The sequence below is a fragment of the Crocuta crocuta genome, unplaced genomic scaffold (genome assembly GCF_008692635.1).
Source record: "Crocuta crocuta isolate KB4526 unplaced genomic scaffold, BGI_CrCroc_1.0 scaffold493, whole genome shotgun sequence".
Classification (NCBI taxonomy): domain Eukaryota; kingdom Metazoa; phylum Chordata; class Mammalia; order Carnivora; family Hyaenidae; genus Crocuta; species Crocuta crocuta.
The window spans coordinates 304,495-327,722 of NW_027527377.1; the positions used below are offsets into that span (position 1 = coordinate 304,495).

General features: G+C 43.2%; 1 protein-coding gene across 1 annotated transcript in view; it reads left to right on the forward strand.

Moving 5' to 3' along the window:
* The window catches only part of ATP10A (ATPase phospholipid transporting 10A (putative)), a gene marked incomplete at its 5' end in the record, with an annotated part of 184,738 nt that overhangs the window by 131,309 nt on the left and 30,201 nt on the right, over positions 1 to 23,228 (forward strand). The window contains 7 exons of the mRNA XM_077768340.1: positions 9,106 to 9,212; positions 9,603 to 9,734; positions 10,771 to 10,901; positions 12,375 to 12,627; positions 16,041 to 16,258; positions 18,184 to 18,378; positions 20,867 to 21,461. Coding sequence (XP_077624466.1) covers positions 9,106 to 9,212; positions 9,603 to 9,734; positions 10,771 to 10,901; positions 12,375 to 12,627; positions 16,041 to 16,258; positions 18,184 to 18,378; positions 20,867 to 21,461 — 1,631 coding nt within the window. The remainder of the gene's footprint in view (positions 1 to 9,105; positions 9,213 to 9,602; positions 9,735 to 10,770; positions 10,902 to 12,374; positions 12,628 to 16,040; positions 16,259 to 18,183; positions 18,379 to 20,866; positions 21,462 to 23,228) is intronic.

Here is a 23,228-nt window from a genome sequence, read left to right on the forward strand (position 1 = left end):
GCTTCATGGCAAATGGTGCGTGACCTTTGAAGCCACCAGTCAATCAAACATTTTCACTTAGCCTCAGGAATAAAGCAGAAAGGTTGGTTGGTTCACTCTGGTTTAAAATTCCACTTCAGGTTATAAAGCCAGGTTCCATTTATTATCCCAGAATCTCCCACAGAGTGAGCTCTGAACTCCCTCCCTGTATGCTTCAGAGCCTTATATGACCACACAGGGCTGGGAACCTGCCATTGTGAGCCTGAGTGTACTTGTTGGGGTAGCCTCCCCGCTCTGCAGATGACACACTCCACTACCATTGTCACCCTATAGGAGATAGCATCAGTGATGTGGTTTTGGGGTGGTGGGGGTTTGGAGCTGAAGGCCAAGAAAGAATTCTTAAAGCATCTTTGGTGTGATGCTTTAAGAAAGGTGATTTTATTAAAGCACTGAGACAGGACCTGTGGGCAGAAAGAGCTGCACTGGGGCTCTGAAGACTGACTGGTTATATACTGCAGAGTTAGAGGAGGTAAAGGCAAAAGAGAGACCTCCAAAAGGACTTTGATATGCTAAAGAGGACTCCTAAGATACCAAAGGACTAGGTATTGTCAAGCTAAAAGTTGTTTTTCCCTCTAGCAAGGCATTAACATTAAGACAGTAGGGAGTTCCTGGAGAAATGTTATACTCTGCCTGCCTCAAGTATTTGTCAAAGAGCTGCACATTATAACGAAATTTTTTAAATGTTTACTTACTTTTGAGAGAGAGAGAGCGCAAGCAAGGGAGGAGCAGAGAGAAAGGGAGACACAGAATCCAAAGCAGGCTCCAGGCTCTGAGCCTTCAGCACTGAGCCGGACACAGGCCTTGAGATCATGATCTGGGGTGAAGCCAGACACTTAACTGACTGAGCCACCCAGACACCCCATGGAAATTTAATTTTATGTACCATTTCCACACATCATTATTGAGGGGAGGTTGATTCTGTGCCTCCAGGAAACTGAATCTGTAGGTTTCTGGAGATTAGGCTATTGATAAGATTGCCTTTTTCTTTTCTTTTTAAAAAAGTTTTTTTAATGTTTATTTTTGAGAGAGGAGAGGGACAGAGAGAGATAGGGAAACACAGAATCCAAAGCAGGCTTCAGGCTCTGAGCTGTCAGTACAGAGCCCGACATAGGGCTCGAACCCACAAACCACAAGATCATGACCTGAGCCGACATCAGTCTTGTAGGACTGATGGAGACTCATGTCCTACATGATTGTGATCTGTATCAGTTAACCATTGGTTTTTCTTTTTCTTTTGTTCTTGGGCAGCTAGAAGTGCCTGAGGAATGTCACACCTATCCCATGGAGTGGGGGTGGTGGTAGTTGCTAGCTTGTGTTTGCCCTCAACTTGCCTTTGGCTCCCTCATCATCAAGACCATTACTAACAGGAGAGCTCTCATGGCCTCTCACCCCTCCTGCCCAGTGTCTGAATGGAGCTTTATGTGGACTTATGTCCAAGATGTTCTCACTACCAATAACCAGGCATTAAGATGAACTATAACTGCACCAGCTGGACTCATTAAAACTGGAAAATTTTCATTTTACCTCGACACCTTTAATTGACATATTTACATATCAAGAAAATCTAACATTGGCACAAAACACACAATTCAGTTATTTATACACTTAGATAAACAACCTGAACAACTATTATTTTAAAGAAAATTATGCCCAGGGTTCAGCCATGGGAAGAACTGTGTATTACTTTTTTCTCCCTACCTTTGTCACTCAGAGTTCCCTTAGGAAACAGACCTGGCACTCAAATTCACATAAGTGGAGGGGTATCTTTTTGCCAAGATCCTTTGAAGCCATAGTGAGTAGGACTACAAGCGGTAGTAGCAGCTGAGGTGTCATCCCTGTGAAGTCCAGTGGTTCCTGGGACTCATGTCAAGGAGTCACCTGGAGAGTCTCATAGCTTTGGTCTAGGGACATTCCCAGCCCAATGCTCTCTCCTCAAAAGGAGCTAGGGAATAACCTCCACATCCTCCCTTGCCTGTGTCATCACCATTGGATGGATCCAATCTGAGGCCGAGGACAAGGCAGCCTTCGGCATTTGCCAGGCACGGAGTTGGTATCTGGGGTGCAGAATGGAATAAGATTTGAGGAGTTCACATTTAGAAGTGGACAAAAAGAAGGAGGCATCAAAGAATACTACAGTTTCCTGTCTACAGGTTTCCAGTCTACAAGAGCTTAACCCAGAGAATCTTCCTAAAGGCTATATAATGTGAGCCCAGGATAGCAGGCCAGACTTGTCCGGGCAAATGAGTTGCATTGGGATGAGAGGCAATATGGGTAGAAGGATGTGCAGCGTGAGGTGGCTGGAGCCTTAAGCATGCATAGGAAGGGCCCCCAAAGGGGCCAGATCCAGCTGGCCACATGCATCAAATATGAGGATGTAAGGAGCTCACACAGGATGTGCCCAGGAGAATGCAGTATTCACATGCACACACCGAAAGGTTGCTCTGGTGACTTTGTAAGAAATGGATAGGAGAGACCAAGGCTGTTGGCATCCAGGCCAGCAAGGAGTGTGTTGCAGGCTCTAAGCAGAGAAATGTGGAACCCTAAATTAGGATAGGGAGGCACAGAGAGAGCAAGAAGGAGGTGGATTCAAGAAATACCCAGTGAGGAGAAAGAAATTACGGAATGGCATTTGAGTGGGTGTAAAAATGAGGGAGGAGGGATCAAGAAGGATACCCAAGGATGCTGGTCAGGGTGACAAGGTAAAGGTGGACCACTATCTGAGATGTAACAGACAGGAGGGCCTAAGTGTTGGAGGTGATGTGACCTGGGTAGGAAGGGAGAGAGCTGCAGGCTGCTGTCCAAGGTCCCTGAACTCTCATGCTACTGCCTGTGGCCCTGGGCTAGTACACCAGCAGCAAGTGCACCTTGCCCCTCTCTGTTTGAACCAATAGATTGCTACCTATTGCTGGTCCTGTCAGCATCTGCACATGGTGGGAGAAATGAGCACTGATGTATAGGACCCATTACCAACAGCCAGTGCTGGCAGGGAGACATGACATCTCCTGAGAAAGAGCAGCCAGGCATGTTGTTGATTAGCTGAACTCTGCCATTTCCCAAGGAACATGCATGTGGTGCTTCCCAATGCACAGGACATTCTCACCAAACAGTTCTCTCATCATCACATTATACTTTGGGCAGTTTTGATTTAGAAGAGATTGGTTTGATGAGTCAGGAGGCTGGGAGACTTGAACTAGAGGAGCTTTTCTCAGAGGCTCAGATGAAATGTTAAAGGATGTGGAGTGTGCTCAGGGTTACTGTAGACCAGGTGGCTTAAACAACAGAAATAATTTGTTTGCTTGTTTGTTTATAGGGCAAGCAAGCGTGCACAAGTGAAGGGAGAGGGAGAGAGAATCTTAAGCAGGTATCATATCCAGCGCAGAGCCCAACATGGTGCTCGATCTCAGGACCCTGAGATCATGACCTGAACCACCCAGGTATCCCAACAACAGAAAATTATCATCTTCATATTTCATATGAAGGCTGGAAGTCTGAGACCAAAGTGTCAGCAGGACTTTTCTCATTGGCTTGCAGATGTCTGTCTTCTCCCAGTCTTCATGTGGTTTTAACATCTATGCTTGTCTATCTCTGTGTCCAAATTTCTCTTTATAAGGACAACAGTCACGGGTTTAGAGCCCATCCATAGGATCTCATTTTAACTTAATTACCTTTTTAAAGATTCTGTGTCCAAATGTGGTCACATGCCAAGATACTGGGGACTAGGGCTTCAACAAATGAATTCCAGGGCAGGGAATGTACATCAGCCCATAACAAGAGGTAGGTATTGAGGACAGCATGATGGGGTGTGTCTTCCTAGAATCAGGCCTCATAGCTCCTTGGCCGTGGGCCTGTTCTACCTTCAGAGAGTATTTTTCCTCTCAGAAGACCAAGACAGAGCTGTAGTCTTCCTTCCCTCTGTTCTTCAGCTATCCTGATGGAGTTTAGCCTGCTTTCCTCCCTCTTTTCATGCAGGGGCCATTCACTCCGGAAAGGGCATTCACGTCTGTGCACCGCGTATCCTTGTGGCTGTAGTTTTCACAGGCCTGTGCACCTGCTGGTAACCAGTTCTGGTCTGCCTTGGTCTGATTAGAAAGCACAGTGTTGTTGGGGCACCTGGGTGGCTCAGTCAGTTGAGTGTCTGACTCTTGATATCAGCTCAGGTCATGATTTCATGGTTGTGAGATTGAGCCCCTCATTGGCCTCTGTGCTTTTAGCGCTGAGCCTGCTTGGGATTCTCTTTTTCACCCTCTCTCTGTCCCTCCCCTGCTCACATTCCCTCTCTCTCTCTGTCCCTCCTCTAGTTGTGCATGCATGAATGCATGCTGTCTTTCAAAATAAATAAACATTAAAAAATTAAACAACAAAAGAAAGTACAGTATTGCTAAAAAGTGTGTCATATCAAATAAGGCTTAATATAAAATTTTTCTTGAGTTCATCTCTTACTCTGAATAAGCATGATGGGAATTTTGATTGAAACTGTTTTTTACTGCTGTCCCTCAGAAATTGTGTCCGTGTCCAGCTATTACTAAGAGAACTGTGGCCATAGGTACCCTCTCATTCCAGAGGTGGGAACGGTGTTTTCTGTGTACTTTCTTATACATACTGGTGTCTTGATGCATTATCCAACAACGAGGTTTTCAATCTTGGCTCTTTTTTAAAGCAAAACCTCATTCTGTCCTGGAACTGCCAAATGGGGGTATTGACACACTGTTGTTTGAACACCCCACTGTGTTCCTTTGCATGCCTTCTATAGAAACATTGGTGCTCTATCAGTTAAATAATAGGCTTGTGGAAAATGCATCCCCCTAAGTGTGCATTTTCTTTATGATTTAGCCTGTCTTTTTTGCAGAAAATATATTCATTTCCTTGGTTGTAAAGAACATGGATTGTGTCTGTGATTGAATGGCAGCCCTGGCCCCTCATGCCAGTGACCAGGGCCTAGATATAGCAGGAAGTAGTTTCCACAGAAACCTTGTATTCTTCCATTGTCCCTGTACCTTCTAGGACCAACTCTACTCCCGTGTCAGTGACAATGTGCTAAGAGTTGGTATGAGGGAAAACACCTGCAGGTGTCCTTGGTGAGCTTCAAGAACACAGAGGAGTTTGGCCTGTGCATGTGTGGGAGGAGTGGGGAGGCTATCTACTGATGATGCGAGAAGGTCGCTTTTCTGAAGTCCCCTTTGAAGGTAAACTGCCTGGTGTAGGCTGGGCCCATACTCTAGTTCTAGAAACCACCAAGGCCTCCCCTTTTGTGTGTTGCTCAGACTCCAGGACCACGTCTGTCCTACTGTGATCCTAACATAGGGTATTCTGGCCAGCATGGATGATGATGAGGCCATCCTTAATGCATCAAAAAGATAAGTTTGAAAACCAGTGGCTTAAACTTGGACTGTCTCTCTGAATCAAACAGCAAGGAAACCCAATTCATAAAATGGAATATACCACAGTTCAAATTTAATACATTAATATTTCTTATAAGGCTTTTTATAAGAAAAAAGGATATAGAAAATGTTGCTGAAACCAATACCATTCCTTTTTCTAAATCTTTCACATTTCTATATACCAATAATGAAGCAACAGAAAGAGAAGTTAAGGAATCTATCCCATTTACAATTACACAAAAAACAATAAGATACCTAAGAATAAACCTAACCAAAGAGGTGAAAGATCTGTACACTGAAAATTATAAAACACTAATAAAAGAAATTGAAGGAGTACCTAGGTGGCTTAGTTGGTTAAGTGCCCAACTCTTGATTTCAGCTCAGGATGATCTCATGGTTCTTGGGATCGAGCTGTGCCTTGGACTCTGTGCTGACAGTGTGGAGCCTTCTTGGGATTCTCTCTCCCACTCTCTCTGCCCCTCTCCTGCTTGTGTTTTCACAGATGCTTTCTCTATATAAATATCTCAAAATAAATAAATAAACATTAAAAAAATTGGGGCACCTGGGTGGCTCGGTCAGTTAAGCATTCGACTCCTTGTTTTGGCTCAGGTCATGATCTCACAGTTTGTGAGTCCAAGGCCTCCATCATGCTGTGCACTGACAGTGCAGAGCCTGCTTGGGATTCTCTCTCCCCGTCTCTGTGCCCTTCCCCTGTTCATGCTCTCTCTCTCAAATAAATAAAGCTTAAAACAAAACAAAACAAAAAACTGAAGATGATGCAAAGAAATGGAAAAACATTCCATGCTCATGTACAGAAAGAACAAATGTTGTTAAAATGTCTATACTACCCAAAGCAATCTACACATTTAATGCAATCTCTGTAAAAATACCAACATTTTTTGCAGAGCTAGAATAAACAATCCTAACATTTGTATGGAACCACAAAAGATTCCAAATAGCCAAAGAAATCTTGAAAAAGAAAAGCAAAGCTGGAGGCATCACCATTCTAGATTTCAAATCATATGACAAAGCTGTAGTGATCAAGACAGTATGGCTCTGGCACAAAAGCAGACACATAGATCAATGGAACAGAATAGAGAAGCCAGAAATAAATCTGCAGCTTAATCTCTGACAAACCAGGAAAGAATATCCAATGGATAAAGACAGTCTCTTCAACTAATGGTGTTGGGAAAATTCAACAGCAAAATGCAGAAGAATGAAACTGGACCACTTTGTTATACCTTACACAGAAATAAATGCAAAATGGATGCAAGACCTAAACGTGAGACAGGAAGCCATTAAAATCCTAGTGGAGAACACAGGCACTAACCTCTTTGATATCAACTGTAGAAACTTCTTACTAGATATGTCTCCTGAGGCAAGGGGAAAAAAAGCAAAAATACACTATTGGGATTTCATCAAGATAACCTTCTGCACAGCAAAGGAAACAGTCAACAAAACTAAAAGGCAGCCTATGGAATGGGAGAAGATATTTACAGTGACATATCTGATAAAGGATATCTGTCCAAAATATATAAGAACTTACAAAACACAACACCCCCAAAAAACTCCAATTAAAAAGTGGGTAGAAGACATTAAAAGACCATTTTCTAAAGAAAACATACAGGTGGCCAACAGACACATGAAAAGATGCTTAACGTCACTGGTCATCAGGGAAATACAAATTAAGACTACAATGAGATATCACCTGAACACCTGTCAGAATGGCTAACATCAGTAACATAAGAAACAACCGGTGTTGGTGAGGATGTGGGGAAAGGGGAACATTCCTGCAGTATTGGTGGGAATGTAAACTGGTCCAGCCAATGTGGAAAATAGTATGGAGATTCCTCAAAAAGTTAAAAAAAAGACCTGTCCTACAATCCAGCAATTGTACTACTAGGCATTTACCCGAAGAATACAAAAATACTAATTAAAGGGATATTGCAGCATTATCTACAATAGCCAAACTGTGGGAACAATCCACATGTCTGTCAGTTGATTAATGAATAAAGAAGGGGTAGAATATATATACAGTGGAATATTACCCATCCATAAAAAAGAATGAAATATTGTCATTTGCAATGAAATGAATGGAGCTAGAGAGTATTATAATCAAATTAAGTCAGAGAAAGACAAATAACTTATAATTTGACTTGTGTGGAATTTAAGAAACAAAACAAATGAACATAGGATAGAAAAAATAAAAACAGAGAGAGGCAAACTAAGAACCAAACTCATAACTATAGGAACAAACTGATGGTCACCAGAGGGGAGGTGGATGGGGTGATAGACTAAACAGGTGATGAGGATTAAGGAGTGCACTTGTGATGAGCACTGTGTGTTGTAGGGAATTGTTGAGTCACTATATTGTACACCTGAAACTAACATACTCTTTGTTAACTGGAATTTAAATAAAAACTTAAAGAAAAGGATTTGTGTATTTGTGACAACACAAGGTACTGATGAGGACCAGTGTTCTCTATGATGAGCAAGAAGTGGGTAAACCACCTAACAGCCTTCCCTGGCCAACTTCTAACTCCGCCTCACTGTTCCCAGGTCTGCCCTCTCAAGCTGTGGTCCATCCTTGTGATGAAAACAAGCCTGCAGTGCTGACACCAATTCTGATGTGTGGGTTTTTCCTACACATCAAACAATTCTGTGACACTAGCTGGGTGTCCTGTAATTTAATACAATTCTGACACTACTTGGAGATAGTGTCAGGTCCCACAGGTTAAGGGCTCAAGCCTACAAGACTTCCTCACTTCAGATGCCAATTACAAGTCCAGATCATCACCTTCCCTTAGGACTGATCTGCTATAAAGCACAGGTTCCCACAATCCTCTTTTCAGGTTCAATTAGTTTGCTAGAGCATATCACAGAACTCAGAAAACAATTTCCTTACTGTTTACCAGTTCATTACAAAACAATATGATAAAGGATACAGATAAACAGCCAGATGGAAGAGATGCATAGAGCAAGGTCTGTGGGAAGGGGTGCAGAGCTTCCATGCCCTGTCTGAGCACATCGCTCTTCCAGCACCTCCATGTGTTTGCCAAACCAGAAGTTCTCCAAACCCCAACTATTGGGATTTTTTGGAAGCTTCATCATATAGGCATCATCAGTGATTAACTTAATTTCCAGCCCTTCTCCACCCTTTAGAGAATGGGGCGTAAGGTTGAAAATTCTAAGCTTCTAATCATGGCTTGGTCTTTCTGGTGACTAAAACCCATCCAGAGGTCCACCCAAAGTGGCTTCGTTAAAAGAAAAGACATTCCTATCACCCAGGAAGTTAAAAGTGATTTAGTATCCTGTGCCAGGAAAAACTGGAATCAGAGACCAAATATTAGAACAAAAGATGCTTCTAGTGCTCTAATAATTTCCTAAGTGATAAGGAAATTATAAGAGTTTTAGGCACCCTATGCTGGGAACTGAGGTCAAAGACTAAGTACTAGATCCTCCCAGGACCCCTATTTACCAGGGTTTTAGGAGTCCTGCCTAGTTACTAGTGAGCACCAGCTCCCTCTTGGCTCTTGCAGAGATCCACTTAGACAAGCCACTCACTCTTGGAGTTCCCCATGGCCCTTCCAAGCCTAGTGTCCAGGCCTGCCTTCCCCAAGGTAGTGCTCCCTGAGACGCGAGGTGCTTGGAAGCATCCATGTGATGCATGCTATCTTTTCCTCGACAGCATACATGACAATGGGAAAAAGGCTGGGCTATATAAAGAAAACCTGCTGTTGCGAGGGTGCACCATCAGAAACACAGAAGCTGTTGTTGGCATCGTCATCTATGCAGGTAGGCATGGCCATGGCACAGGTGGTCTGTGACCATGCTTGCTGCCTCTACTGTATGTTCTTGAACGTTGATCCTTGTTTTGTTTTGTTTTTTATAAAAACAGCATGTATCCATTGTAAACATTTAGAAAAACAGGAAAATAGAAAGAAGTGAAATTTCTAATAGTATCTTAACCGAAAGTGTTCTCTCTCAGCATTTTAGCTTATTTCTTTCCATTGTTTCTCCATGGTGGTTACAGATTTAAGATTAATTCTATACCCTGCTTTTTCGACTGAGCTTACCCTGTAAGTATGATTGTATGGCAGCACTGTACTTCAGTCCAACAGTCAGGGAGCTCCATCACTTCACTATTGGGCATTGATTTACCATGCCCCTCGTGCTCCCCTGCAGGACATGAAACCAAGGCTCTGCTGAACAACAGTGGGCCCCGCTACAAGCGCAGCCAACTTGAGAGGCAAATGAACTGCGACGTGCTCTGGTGTGTCCTCCTCCTCGTTTGTATGTCTCTGTTTTCTGCGGTCGGTAAGTCTCCTTTACGGGTCACCAATAAGAGGGCACTGCTGGACAGCCTCCAGGTGAGCCTGGTGGGCTGCTGACAACTCATTCTGATGCAGCACTCTAAAGTTAAAACACACATTTTTCATCCACTTAGACTCAAGGGCTGTTTGCATCCACACCGACCAGATTAGAGATGTCTAGATGAATGATCTTGATAAAGTGATACTATTTTTCAAATTTATAGCTTCTTGGGTGGAAGGATGGTTTAATCACACTAATAGTAATGATTCTGGTAGAAGAAGAATTAGTAACCTGGTGATAACAGAATAATATAGCAGGAGATGAACAAATGCCACTAATGGGAACTCCATAAGAAGGGGGAAAAATAGTATTTGGGTGCTGAGAAAGGGTTAGCGGTTAGATTATACCCAGGCTCTGGTGCTCTCCAGCCTTTGATGGCCTCCAGACCTGCCATGCTGCCTTTACCTCTGGGTAAATGGTCTTCACCACATCTCCTGCTTCCATCATGAAGCAGACAGGTGTGATGTGGTCATGGAGCTCAGTGGTAAAAGACATAGGTGTATGGGCCATGAAAAGGGTTTCTGTTATCAGATAGGTATGGAACCCAGTTAATGAAATAATTTGCATTTCCATTGGCTTCTGGGAGTCTATGATATGTGCATTTTGAATCTGTAGCAAAGGTTAATAATGGAAAGTATCCCGGGCCAAATTACAAGACTGGTGTTTTGTGAGCCACATGTTGGGAAAATCTTTTTGGGGATTTCCCATTGATAGCTGCCAGCACATATCCAGTTTCTGCCTTATGCTTTTCAGTGTCAGCAATGGGAAACGTCTGATATGAGGAAGATATGCTTTCTAGCAGTCTGATTGTTGGTGCCAACAGTTCCAGCAATGTGTTTTTGCCTTTTTATGTGGCAAGGCAGGCTAATGAGGCCAAATGTGCCTGTGTCAATAGTCTTGAAGTTTTGCTTTCATTTGTACTAGCAATGTCCTATTTTAACATTGGATGAATGATATTTCTTTTTGAACATTGCTATAGGACACGGACTGTGGGTACGACGGTATCAAGAGAAGAAATCATTATTTGATGTCCCTGAGTCTGATGGCAGCTCTTTATCCCCAGTCACAGCTGCAGTTTACTCGTTTTTGACAATGATAATAGTTCTGCAGGTAACAATACTAAGTACCATACGATAATTGCTTTACTTTTCTGGTAAAAACTTGAAGTCATCATACTCTGCTGATAATTTCCTTATAAATTTTGCATCTGGGAGGACCACAAGTATACCTGCCTAATGTGTTACATCTTTTCCACCTAATTTTTCTATGGGGTCTTTTTGGGTGCTTTTCAAATTAACTTTCTCCATTGCTGTTCCTAAAACTCTTGGGCTTTAGGGGGTTGGTTTTTTGATAATTGTGTTTGTTTTATTTTTCCATTCAATTACTTCTTAAACCCTGAAAATATTATTTTGGAATAATTTTAAGACTTAAAGACAAGTTACAAAAAAGTAGTACAGAGAGTTTCCATGTGTTCCTTACCCAGATTCCCCTGATATGAACATGATTCATTACCATGGTACATTGTCTAAAGCAAGAAACCAACTTTGGTACTTTGCCATGAACTAAATATTAGACATCTTTCAGGTTCTACTAGTGTTTCCACTAATGTGCTTTATCTGTTCCAGGATTCAATTCAGGATATCACATTGCATTTTGCAGCATTGGTTTTTATTATCCTTATTACTGTTAGCATTAGTATTATTAGTTCACATGCCTGGTGAACAGCTTCTTGTCACTAAGAATCTATACCCAAAAGGCCTGTTTAAGAGTGAGGAAGGGGCAGTGAGTGACATCTTAGGAACGCAAAGTGAACAGAAGACATTTGCTTAACCTTTGCCTATGAGGAGAGCTCTGCTGTCTTTTATCACATGTGTTCATAAAACAGAAACAGACTTATTTAACTTTCCAAATTAGTCTTTTAGTCTGGTTAGTTCAATACTGTTACTCAAAAAAACTTTTTAACCTTGATTTCATAAAGATTGTTCTTAAATTGTCAATGTATAACTGTGAATATTCTTCTCAAAGCCTTATTTCCTTTGCTCCGTATCGTACAAGATCACAGAAATTGTCCCTCAACACAACCAGCCTCTGGAAAGACTGTCTCTTCTGAACTGTGGGGTTGTGTCCACGGGATGGGCAGCTCCTTGTTGCCAGGAGCCCTGGGAGAGCCTGGGGGCCAATTGCCACTGTGGTGCAAGGTGACTTTGCTTATGAGGACTCTGACTGTGCCATGTGTTTTTTGTTTTTTGTTTTCCCTCCCTCTCTCTTCTCTTTCCTTTCCTAGCTTCTCTCAAGCACAACTTAGTAATACGAAAATGCTTGCTTCTATCCAAGCCATGGTTACCATTCTTCCAGACACGATAGTGGATTTCCGCTCTGCAGTGACACCATAGGCTGTCCTAGTTTAAACTCTTTGCCAATCCTAATACTTTTCCATTACTGACTCTAAACCAACCTGGTTAAGCCCTTAAAGGTACAGTATAGTCCCTACTTACTTGTGGTTGTAGTCATTTGAATAGATTGGACTAGTTCTAAGCTCCCTGGTCCTCACAGTTGTTCATCTGTATGCTTTATGTCTTCTAGGTTTTGATCCCAATTTCCTTATATGTTTCCATTGAAATTGTTAAAGTATGCCAAGTGTACTTCATTAATCAAGATACAGAGTTGTACGATGAAGAAACAGACTCACAGCTGCAGTGTCGAGCTCTGAACATCACAGAAGACTTAGGGCAGATACAGTATATCTTCTCAGATAAAACTGGCACTTTAACTGAGAATAAGATGGTTTTTCGAAGATGCACTGTGTCTGGCATAGAATATTCCCATGATGCAAATGGTGAGTCTGGAGGTAGGAATTCCTAGTCTTGGCTGGAGAGGTAGCTGCTATAGAAAAGCTGCATGCACATGTGCCTGTGTGCACATACATGCACACGTGAACATGCACAAACACACACACACACACACACACTAAGCTTCAGGGATTGCTGATTTATGAGAGATAATAAAACATAGAAAAGCTGTTAGAACAACCAGAAGACTGAAGTTTGGCAACATTTATAGAAGCAAATACAGAATTCCACATTGCTGACAGTGCCCTAGTCACTGCAGTGTCTTAGTGTGGTGGGCATCTGCTTTCACACCTGTTTTCTGTCAGACAAGAGAACCAAGAAGGGCATTCTTGAGGAACTCCCTTCTGAGGTACACAGTCTCTTTGCCATGGCAAGAATGAAGAGATGTTTTCGTTGTCACCCATCGATCTTCTTGTTATTAGCTAAAAATTCTCAGAATGGCATTGGGCAATTCTATAGTCTTCCCCTTAGAAAATGCTATAGTCTTCCCCTTAGAAAATGATGTTCATGGAAGCTGGAAAAAAATGTTACTCCTGTTTGAAGTTTACAGGAGGTTACTCCTCCCACTTCTCCTTTCCTTATCCTTTGCTGCCTCTGTCTTACCTGAACTTATAGGAGAGCTCTCCACTTCATAAGTTGAGGATGTGACTAGAACCAGCCACCCACCTGAGCCAGGAAAGGACACCATAAGAAGGGTTCCTGTGCCACACTAGTGTTTGTAGAGCCATGGAGCCTCTGAGAGGCACCATCAGCTCTGCAACCAGAACTCCTTCTGCTTCCTATACAGCTTCTAAGAACATGAAAGAAGTCTTGCCACAGGAACAGTAGCAAATACAGAACAGCAGTCAGTATGTGGGCATCATTAGGAAACTTCTTTATGAGAGTATATGATAGGAAAGATCTCTAGAAAGCATGGGATTTTTGTGAGTTTCATAAAACAAAGAATTACGATATCCACTAATATAATTAGCAGATATCATAATTAGCCCTTTATATAAAATTAATTATATTAAACAGAAGACATACAAACTCATACACTACATATGGGGCGCCTGGGTGGCTCAGTCAGTTAAGCTTCCAACTTCGGCTCAGGTCATGATCTCACAGTTCGTGGGTTCGAGCACCACGTCAGGCTCTGTTCTGACAGCTCAGCTCAGAGCCTGGAGCCTGTTTCAAATTCTGTGTCTCCCTCTCTCTCTGACCCTCCCCTGCTCATGCTGTTTCTCTGTCTCTCTCAGAAATAAATTTTTAAAAATTAAAAAAAAAAAACTTATACACTACATTTAACACTTTATTTGCCATCCAAAGTAAACGATCAGTGACTGTGCCCACCTATCCCCTTGCACTCTACCCTCCTGAAGGCAGAGTTCAGCCTAGTTGTAAAGGAGCCAGAGACCCAGGTCTGAAGTCAGGTCACAGCTGGACCTGAGGCTCCATAGGCAGAATCCCAACTAAGATTACAGAAAATAGATGCTTATTATAAAACCAAAGGATTGCACTGCCTCTGGAGATACAGGAAAGCATTTCTCGTAAAGACTAAAACAACCAGGCCTCTCTACTGCATGTTTGAAAGAAATTCTGTGATCAGTCATTGTCACACACCTGGGGCCAAGAGCATCTTTAGCTGTTACTTCATGTCGTCTGACCTTTCAGATCTCATTAGTAAAATGAATTCAGATGGCTTTGGCTTTGTGTGATGAGCCCAGTTCACATATATCTGAACCAGCCATGGAGACTATTAGTATGGCCCTCTGACCTCCTGTTCTGGTGACATTGTGTGCCCAGAATGAGGCATCACCTGCTTCTTGCCTTTATCTTCCCCAGGGACTTTGAGGGCATTGCTCAGGCCACTGTTGGTCAGAAACTGCTGCATCACTGTAGACCACAGTCACTTACTTCAACAGTGGTCTGAGGGATGGCTACATTTAGGCTAACATCTGACTACTTTCTCAGGAGACTAGGACAGGCAGATGTCTCCTTTGAGAGGGTGATACCAAGCTCCTAATGTGCAAGCCTAGAAGCTTGACAGCACTGCGTCCAGGCTTTGTTCTTCCTTGCTCTTCATTCACCACGAAACTGGGACTTGTGTCAGCAGGAGTGGGTGGGACGTGCAGGAGGAGATTTGCTTCTGGAGTGAGGAGCTCCCTGAGTGGGATCCTGGCGTTGCAATTGCTGAGCCTTGTGACCATGATTGGCTTATCTTTCCTTATCTCTGTTTTTCTCATCCCCAAAGAAAAGTCTTACTAAAGAAAGATGCTAAATATAAGGCCTTGTTCACAGGACACACCAATGCCACAGGCATACCCAGATTGGAAGGCCCTTCTTTGTTCCTTATGCAGGCCAAATTGTGTTAAGATACCTTGTGCTCACACTCAGCACTGGACTTGCCCTTGAAGTTCTTAGTAATTGCTTGTCTTGAATGAATCATCCTCATGAATAGCCTCCTTGCTCATCTATGATGAAACAAGCTGAACTAAAACTGGGCAAAGTCAGAAAAAAATGTGTTTAGAGCCATTCGTTAGCAAGAAACAGCACAGATGTACTTCATATGATTCACTGAGTGGCCACATGGCCACAAGGATTTTTGCTGGCAATGTTCTGCTAAGGACTCCAGCATAACAGTGCAGTCAAGGTCATCTTCAATGGATCTTTGCCTCCTGGGTCTATACCCTGGTGGCATTTATCTACTCTATGCAACCCCACAAGGACCGTTAGCCTCTCTGTTGGGTAGAGCTTCATCCATACAGGGTGAATGCAGATAATACGCACTCCCTACCTGACCCTAGACAAGGAGCATGGGAAAGCACCATCAGCACAGACTGAGAACCATTATTTTTGTGTGATTGGAGGGCAGATGTTCAACTTGTGATCTGTCCTGACAGCCCTTGTGAGTCAGGTGGCCTCATGACCTTGGGATAAAAGGCAAAGCCTGGAACCTGGCTACCCCGTGGGTGAGGCCTTACTGCCCTGCCTTTGTCCCCACTGTCTGCTGCCCAAACTGCATTTATCACACCTAAGGTCCTGAATAGAGGGGCTGTATGTGAATCTATCTCTGTCCACACCTTACTTGTCTATGAAGCTGGATGGCCACTGTGCCAAAATGCATAGGAACTGAGCTTTGGCATTATGTTGACCTGGGTGTCCTCTCCACTCTCCTGAGTCTTGTGTACTTAGCAAGGTCCTTAAGTTTTCTGAGCCACAGTCTACTCATCTGTGCAGTGGGGATGAGAATATCAACCTCATGAGGTTGACTATAGGTGCAGATAAAGCCTCCATCTCAGTGGAAACACTCATTAAATGCGGCTTTGCCTTTGGGAGAGTGATGGTGGCGAGTGCTCTGAATCAGTTTTATTTTCCTAGCCTCCCCATGATGGGTTATCCCATGTGCCTCTACCCACAGCCCAGCGTCTGGCCAGGTACCAGGAGGCAGACTCAGAGGAGGAAGAGGCAGTGCCCAGAGGGGGCTCGCTGCCCCAGTGCAGCAGCATTGGAAGCCATCAGAGCGTTCGTGTCATGCACAGGAGCCAGAGCACCAAGTCACATCGGCGCACAGGCAGCCGGGCAGAGGCCAAGCGGGCCAGCATGCTGTCCAAGCACACAGCTTTCAGCAGCCCCATGGTGAGTCCCACTCAGAGGACAGCAGCTACCCATGCTGGGGCAATACCACCTTTTCTTGCCTCCATTCATCTGTATGTAATAATACAAATGAGCTGTTGCTGGGGAGTTAGCTCTACTCAGTTAACAGAACTTGTGTGGCCAACACCTTCTCCCCACACTGCTGGGGGATTGCTGGTGATGGAGAGGGAGTCTGTCCTGCCAAATGAAATGAATAAAACAACAGAGCAAGATGACAACTGTGAAAAAGCAAAACCTAATAGAAAAAAAAAGTTTTAATTAGATGAGCCCAAATCCAATAAATTTCTTTCTCTATTGCCTTGCCCAAACATTTATGGACCATCCTCATCAGTCAGGGAAATTTCCAAAAGTGAGCAAGTAATAGTTTCTAAAAGATGCTTTCACTTCTAAAATGTTTTAAGAACAGAGAGGGAAATCCATTTTGATCACTCCATGTTGGTCTCATTCTTCTGTGGCTTTTGAAATCTAAATAGACACTGGCATTTAAATTGTGGTTGCTGATTGGTGGTTTTACACAAGGCACTTGGGAGGTGGGCTCTCACATCTGGCAGGAGTAGCACTGTGTTGAAACAAACTTTTCTGACATTGATGTAGCAATATGGGTCCAAAGGTATTTGAAATATTCAAGCTTTCTGACCTAGAAATTTAGTGATTCAGTCAAAGATTTCTGTGCATAGAAGTTTATCAGTTTAAAAAAATGTATCCAATGATAAAAGAATGGCCAAATGAATCATGGTATGTCTATCTTGAAGTTGCTAAAACTTATATTTTCAAATGATTGTTAAAGCCTGGAAAAGATCAGACTGTAGTTAGCCCTTGAACAACGGGATTTTGAACTGTGCAGGTCCACTTACATGCAAAATTTAAAAAATAAATACATAAATAAAATTTAAAAAATAAATAATTATATTTTCCTTATGATTTTCATGTTTTCCTTTCACTAACTTAATTTATTATAAGAATACTGTATATAATACATATAAGATACAAAATATGGTGTTAGTCCACTGTTCATATTATCAGTAGGGTTTCTTGTCAGTAGTAGGCTAATTTGGGGAGTGTCAAAAGTTATACATAGATTTTTCAACTGCATGGAGACTCAGCACTCCAACCCCTGCATTGTTCAGAGGTCAACTGTGTATAATGTTTTGGGGAAAATGGAAACTCACAATTTATGTATAAATTTTCTTATTGAGATGTAATTGACATACCATGTTGTATTTTAAGGTGGGAAATGGAAATCAAAACCATGATGAGATATCATTTCGCACTTGTTAGAATGGTTATCATCAAAAGAACAAGAGACAAGAAGTGTCAGCCAGGATATGGGGAAAAGGGAACCCTCATTTGTGCACTATTGGTGAGAATGTAAACTGATGCAGCCACTAGGGAAAACAGTATGGAGGTTCCTCAGGAACTTATAAATAGAAATACCGTGTGATCCAGCAATCCCACTTCTGGGTTTATATCAAAAGAAAATGTATAAAACATTTGATTATGTATAGTGTAAGTGTCTAGAAAAATTCTAGATACACAGAAGCATGTGTATCAAGTACATATTGCTATGAGGTGGTTGATACAGATTTGTTATATTTTCCCTTCTCTTTCTCAAGTCTTTCTGAGTCAGATATGTTATATTAATATATATTCTTAGCTGTATTATTTTATAATGACAACATGTAAATGTTCTATATAAGAATATAACCATTTCATTTCATATATGTCATATATTCTTATACAGTTAAAATTATGTGTAAGTCATCACTGTAAAATGGCATATGTAGATGAATCAGATGAAGGTACCTTTACAACTTAAAATAAAACCAAGGTGCTTTAAACAGTCAAACACCAGTATTCTTGGCAGGTCCCTGGGTTATACTCACCCCTCAGCCTCCATTTTCTTATAGGAGAAAGACATTACACCTGACCCAAAGCTGTTTGAGAAGGTGAGTGAATGTGACAGGTGTTTGGCCATCGCAAGGCACCAGGAACACCCACTGGCCCACCTCTCACCAGAGCTCTCTGATGTGTTTGACTTCTTCATCGCCCTCACCATCTGCAACACAGTAGTAGTCACATCTCCGGATCAGCCACGACAAAAGGCAAGTTCTGGAGTATCCCTGTGAAGCCAACACCTTTGACCTTCAGCATGGCCCCACTGTTGTCAGTCTGCCCTTTCCAGCAGGACTGATTACACTACCTCTCTCAGGTTTAAGGGTATGTAGCAGGGGGCTTTATATGGGGTAGGCCAGCTCACTGGTTCTGTGGCACCATTCCCAGGCTACCACAGGCAGATAAAATGTTGGGGGCCAAGTGGGAGAGAGCAGACAACTTCGTCCCACAATGGTTGGGGCTCATAATAGCCAGATCTGGAGTGAGGCTGCCCTACACAACCTACACAGAGCTTCAGGGTTCCAGATTCTCACAGGAAAGTAGACAGATCAGGCTTGAGGCCCAGACAAATCACCTGGACTTGAATCTTGACTTTACCACCCAGCTGAGTGGCTTTGGACAAGCCTTCCCCTCCTGTGCCTTATGTGATATGAGGGCAGTGGTGGGGTTTAGAGAAAGGGCTCAGAGGAGGGCTTGGCACACAATAAATGTATTTGATATTAAAGCTTTTAACATCGTCTTTCAAGGATAAGTGGTCAAGAATTGATGAGAGGTTACTTAAGATGGTGGAAACATAGCAATAGTCCAAGTTGATTTTTGTTTGGGATTATTATTAATAATAATTAATGACCTTATTATAACAAGGTTCTCTCTAAAGAAAATAGAATTTCATGTGTGAACAGGTCCTCTATAACCCAGGTGTTTCTCAGAAAGTCCTCCAAGTGGGCTTGGAGGTATGCTTATATAGTGTGCACCTAAGGATGCATGTGCAGAATGCAGTGAGGCAACTTTAAATGGATAAGAATTAAAGTGTTCTAGGGCTAGATGCATGCCATAGACGTGCCTCTCAACCCTCTACCCTCTGAGACCCCTTTCCCTCCTGGGTCAGTCCTTTTACCAGGTTCTACTGATGGAGTCATTGGTGTATGATGTGGGCTGAACAAGGGGTCTCTGCTCTCTCTTGGCAGCACCCTATCTGGCAGTAATACAGCACCCCCTGTGCCCTTGCTTCTGCCACACTGGCCTGCAGAAGCCCCAGTGGGCCTGGTAGATCCAGAGTAGACAAGGTCCCACCAATCAGAGACCACACAGTTGCTCTGTCTGCCCTAGTCAGGAGCTGCTTTCTGCTGCAGCTCACCTCTTAGCTGCCTCAGCATCCCTCATCTGGCCTTTGGGTTCTTCCACCACCTAGTACCACCTAATACTCAGCCCCTCTGGCATGCATCCCTGCAGAGGATTCTTTCTAGTAGAACCTATCTGACAAACTGAGGCATTGTTGCAATTACTGAGTCACTGAGAAGGACCGCAGCATAACCTGAGGCATGTGATGATTGTCACATACACAGTGCATTCCATATAGGGAGCAAAATATTTAATCACCGCCCCCCAAGACTGCAAATGAACAGGTCTATGGATGTGCTTCTCTTCTCACATATTAGTGAGTGCTATATCTTCAGAGTACCTGGAGCCAGCAGGAACTCGTGTGGCTGCTTGAATCTCCCCATTGGATGTTAGCACATTTAAAGTCATTATAGGAACAAAGAAGAAGCATCTTTATCAAAGTTGGTCCTATGGGCTCTGCTTGACCACACACCTGACTTTTCTGGAGGCTATTGTATAATATACAACTTTGGACATATGGGCAAAATTATGAAAATTTAAGGCTAACTGTAGCTCAGTGTTTTGATTGTTACTTTTGCTCTAAATCCATTTTCTGGCAGAAAGTTAAAATAGGTATATTATGCCACCATTAGTGAATAGTACTCATTTAAATGAAGTAATGCTATTGCTCCATCATTGAGCTTTTTAGAACTTTAGCAAATGTGTGTAACTGTCATTTTGTTGTTTTCATTTCTTGTTAGAAGATATATAATTTATTGTGACTTAAAAAAGTGAGCTAAATGATTTCAATCCTGAATTTGTCCATGCATTTAATTTGTTTAGAAAAGTTCTTTTGGGTTTGGGAATGTTATTTAAATTTTATCTACAAATAATTCAAAGGACTGTATCAACTGGTCTTCTGTTAAATGTTTTTTGCAAGTGGAAAAAAATAAAGCCTGGGTTTTATGCCAGGCAATGACAGGCATCCTCTTCTGAGCCATTTCTGCAAAACAGTGGGACACTGCAGTGTGGGGACAGGACAGCCAGCACAGAGGATAGTCTCAAAGCCTACAGGCACCATGGGCCTGAGTCCCCTGAGTCAGTCCAGGGCCTCCACGTAGCTGCCCTGGTGATCACATTCTTTTAGAATGTATATGGTGAATCTTTGTTTAAGTGAAGTGTAAGAGGCCAAAGGGTGTTCTCAAGGAAGATCAGTGTTGGCTCTGGTTGCAGTTTTTAGTGCATGCCCTCCCCAAAATCTGGGAATTGGGAATTCTATGCCCGAGCCCCCACTGGGGAAGTAGAGGAGTGCCCTGTAGTAGTTGGGGTGAAGCCTTTAGACACCCCTTCGCTGTCTTCTGACTGCTTCTCTTGCAGGTGAGGGTGAGATTGGAGGTGAAGTCCCCCGTGAAGACAATAGAAGACTTCCTACGAAGGTTCTCACCCAGCCGTCTGACCTCTGGCTGCAGCAGCATCGGGAGCCTGGCCACCAACAAGACCACCCACAAGTCAGGGTCCAACTTTCTGTCCACCCTGTCCAATGACAGCACACTGCTCAAGCTGGAGGAGAGGCTGGGCCAGCCAGCCCCACCCATTGCCAGCAATGGCTATAGCAGTGGGGCTGCCAGCTGGGCCCCGGAGAACACTGCCCAGGAGCAGGAGCTGGAACTGGAGCAGGAACGGGAGCAGGAGCAGGAGCTGCGTTATGAGGCCGAGAGCCCCGACGAAGCAGCCCTTGTGTATGCTGCACGGGCCTACAACTGTGCACTGGTGGACCGGTTGCATGACCAGGTGTCAGTGGAATTGCCCCACCTGGGCAGGCTCACCTTTGAGCTCCTGCACACGCTGGGATTCGACTCCATTCGCAAGAGGATGTCAGTGGTGATCCGGCACCCACTCACCGATGAGATCAATGTCTACACCAAAGGAGCTGACTCCGTAGTCATGGACCTCTTACTGCCTTGCTCCTCAGGTATCCAGCTCCTCTCCACTGGGCCGCATCTCCAGTCCATTACCATGAGTAAAGTGATTTTCATTAAGCCTTTTCTAAAGCAGTGCCTATCAGAGATTGCCTCTCTGGATCACCCTTTCCTTCCTCTGTTTCCCACCCCAAACTCTGAGAGATTTAGACTAGAATGCACTGGGGGACTGAGAATGGAGGGCTTCAGTGCCTGAACTCACCTCAGAATAGTGGGGTTGGTGAGGCCTAGCATCATTTTAAATCTGGACAATGGAAGTCAAGAACTTTTAGACCTGAAGTTCAGAAGGCTTGTTCCTGCCCTGTGATTGCCTGGACCAGGGCAACTGTGAATCCAGGTCATGGTTTGTAGCCCATTTGTGGAGCTGCCTCAGGTCACAGTGAGACTGCTAACCTCTGTGTCCCAACTTCAGGCTGAGCAGCTCCATTTTGGCCTCGTTTGAATACTAGACTTCCATATAACTTCTGTGTTGAAAAAGAGAAATCAAAACCACTGGTGTAGAGAGTAGACCTTTATCCAGCAAAAGGGCTTGTTTGTACCTCCTTCTAGACACATGCTTCTAGGCTTTGGGTGGGGGATGGCCTAGGTCCCTATCAGTAAACCTGGTCACCATTCTCTCTGTACTTGGAGGATTAAGGAGTACATATCTAGGTGAAGGAGACCAGGTGGAGGTGAGGATACTGCTGGCATATGGAAGGGTACCTGCTATGGCTCTGCTGCCTGACCTCCACAGTCTCCTTATCTGTTTCCTTATTCTGGAAACAGCGCTAGGTACAATCTGCTGTGAAACCCTGTACACTGGATGGAGCTAGGGAATACTTTATGTCCCATGGTCCTCTTGCCATAATTTCAGTGCCTCAAAACGGGACTCCTGGCTTTCTAGGCCAGCACCATTCCGTTGTGAGAAAGTGCACTTAGGATCTCTGCACACAGGAAATCGTTTTCCCACAGCAGAGCTATTGCCTTCCAGTTTGCAAACGTGGCTCCAAAAACAGTTTGGAAAGCTTTTCATGGGGATAACCTACCAGAGGGCAGGATTTGCCTTTCCACCCCAGGGGTTCTGTGCTAGAGTGGACACAGGCTGATTTTGCGTTCCCAGAGCCACCTTCATTCTGCCATTCAGCAGCCTTTTTGTTTTGTTGATGGTTTCCTTCACTGTGCAAAATCTTTTTATTTGGATGTAGTCCTAACAGTTTTTATGCTTTTGTTTGCCTTGTGTAAGGAAACATGTCTAGAATAATGTTGCTACAGCCAGTGTCAGAGAGATTACTGCCTGTATTCTCTTCCAGGATTTTCATAGTTTCAGGTCTCACATTTAGATTTTTAATCCGTTTTGAGTTTATTTTTGAGTATGGTGTCAGAGTAGTTCAATTTCATTCTTTTACATGTAGCTGTCCTGTATTTTCACCATTTATTGCAAAAAAAAAAATCCTGAAAAAAACACACACATGGAGACGAAACAACAGGATTCTGAGTAATTAAAGTGTCCACAAAGCAATCAAAGAAGAAATCAGAAAGTACATGGAAACAAATGAAAATGAAAACAATGGTCCCAAACCTATGGGGTGCAGTAAAAGTGGTTCTAAGAGGGAAATAAATAGCAGTACAGGTCTACCTCAAGTAACAACAAAAACCTCAAATAAATAATCTAACCTTACTGTACCCAAAGGAACTAGAAAAAGAACAGAGACCAAGAGGAGTAGAAGGAAGGAAATAATAAAAATCCAAACAAAAATAAATGATATAGAGAACATTTTAAA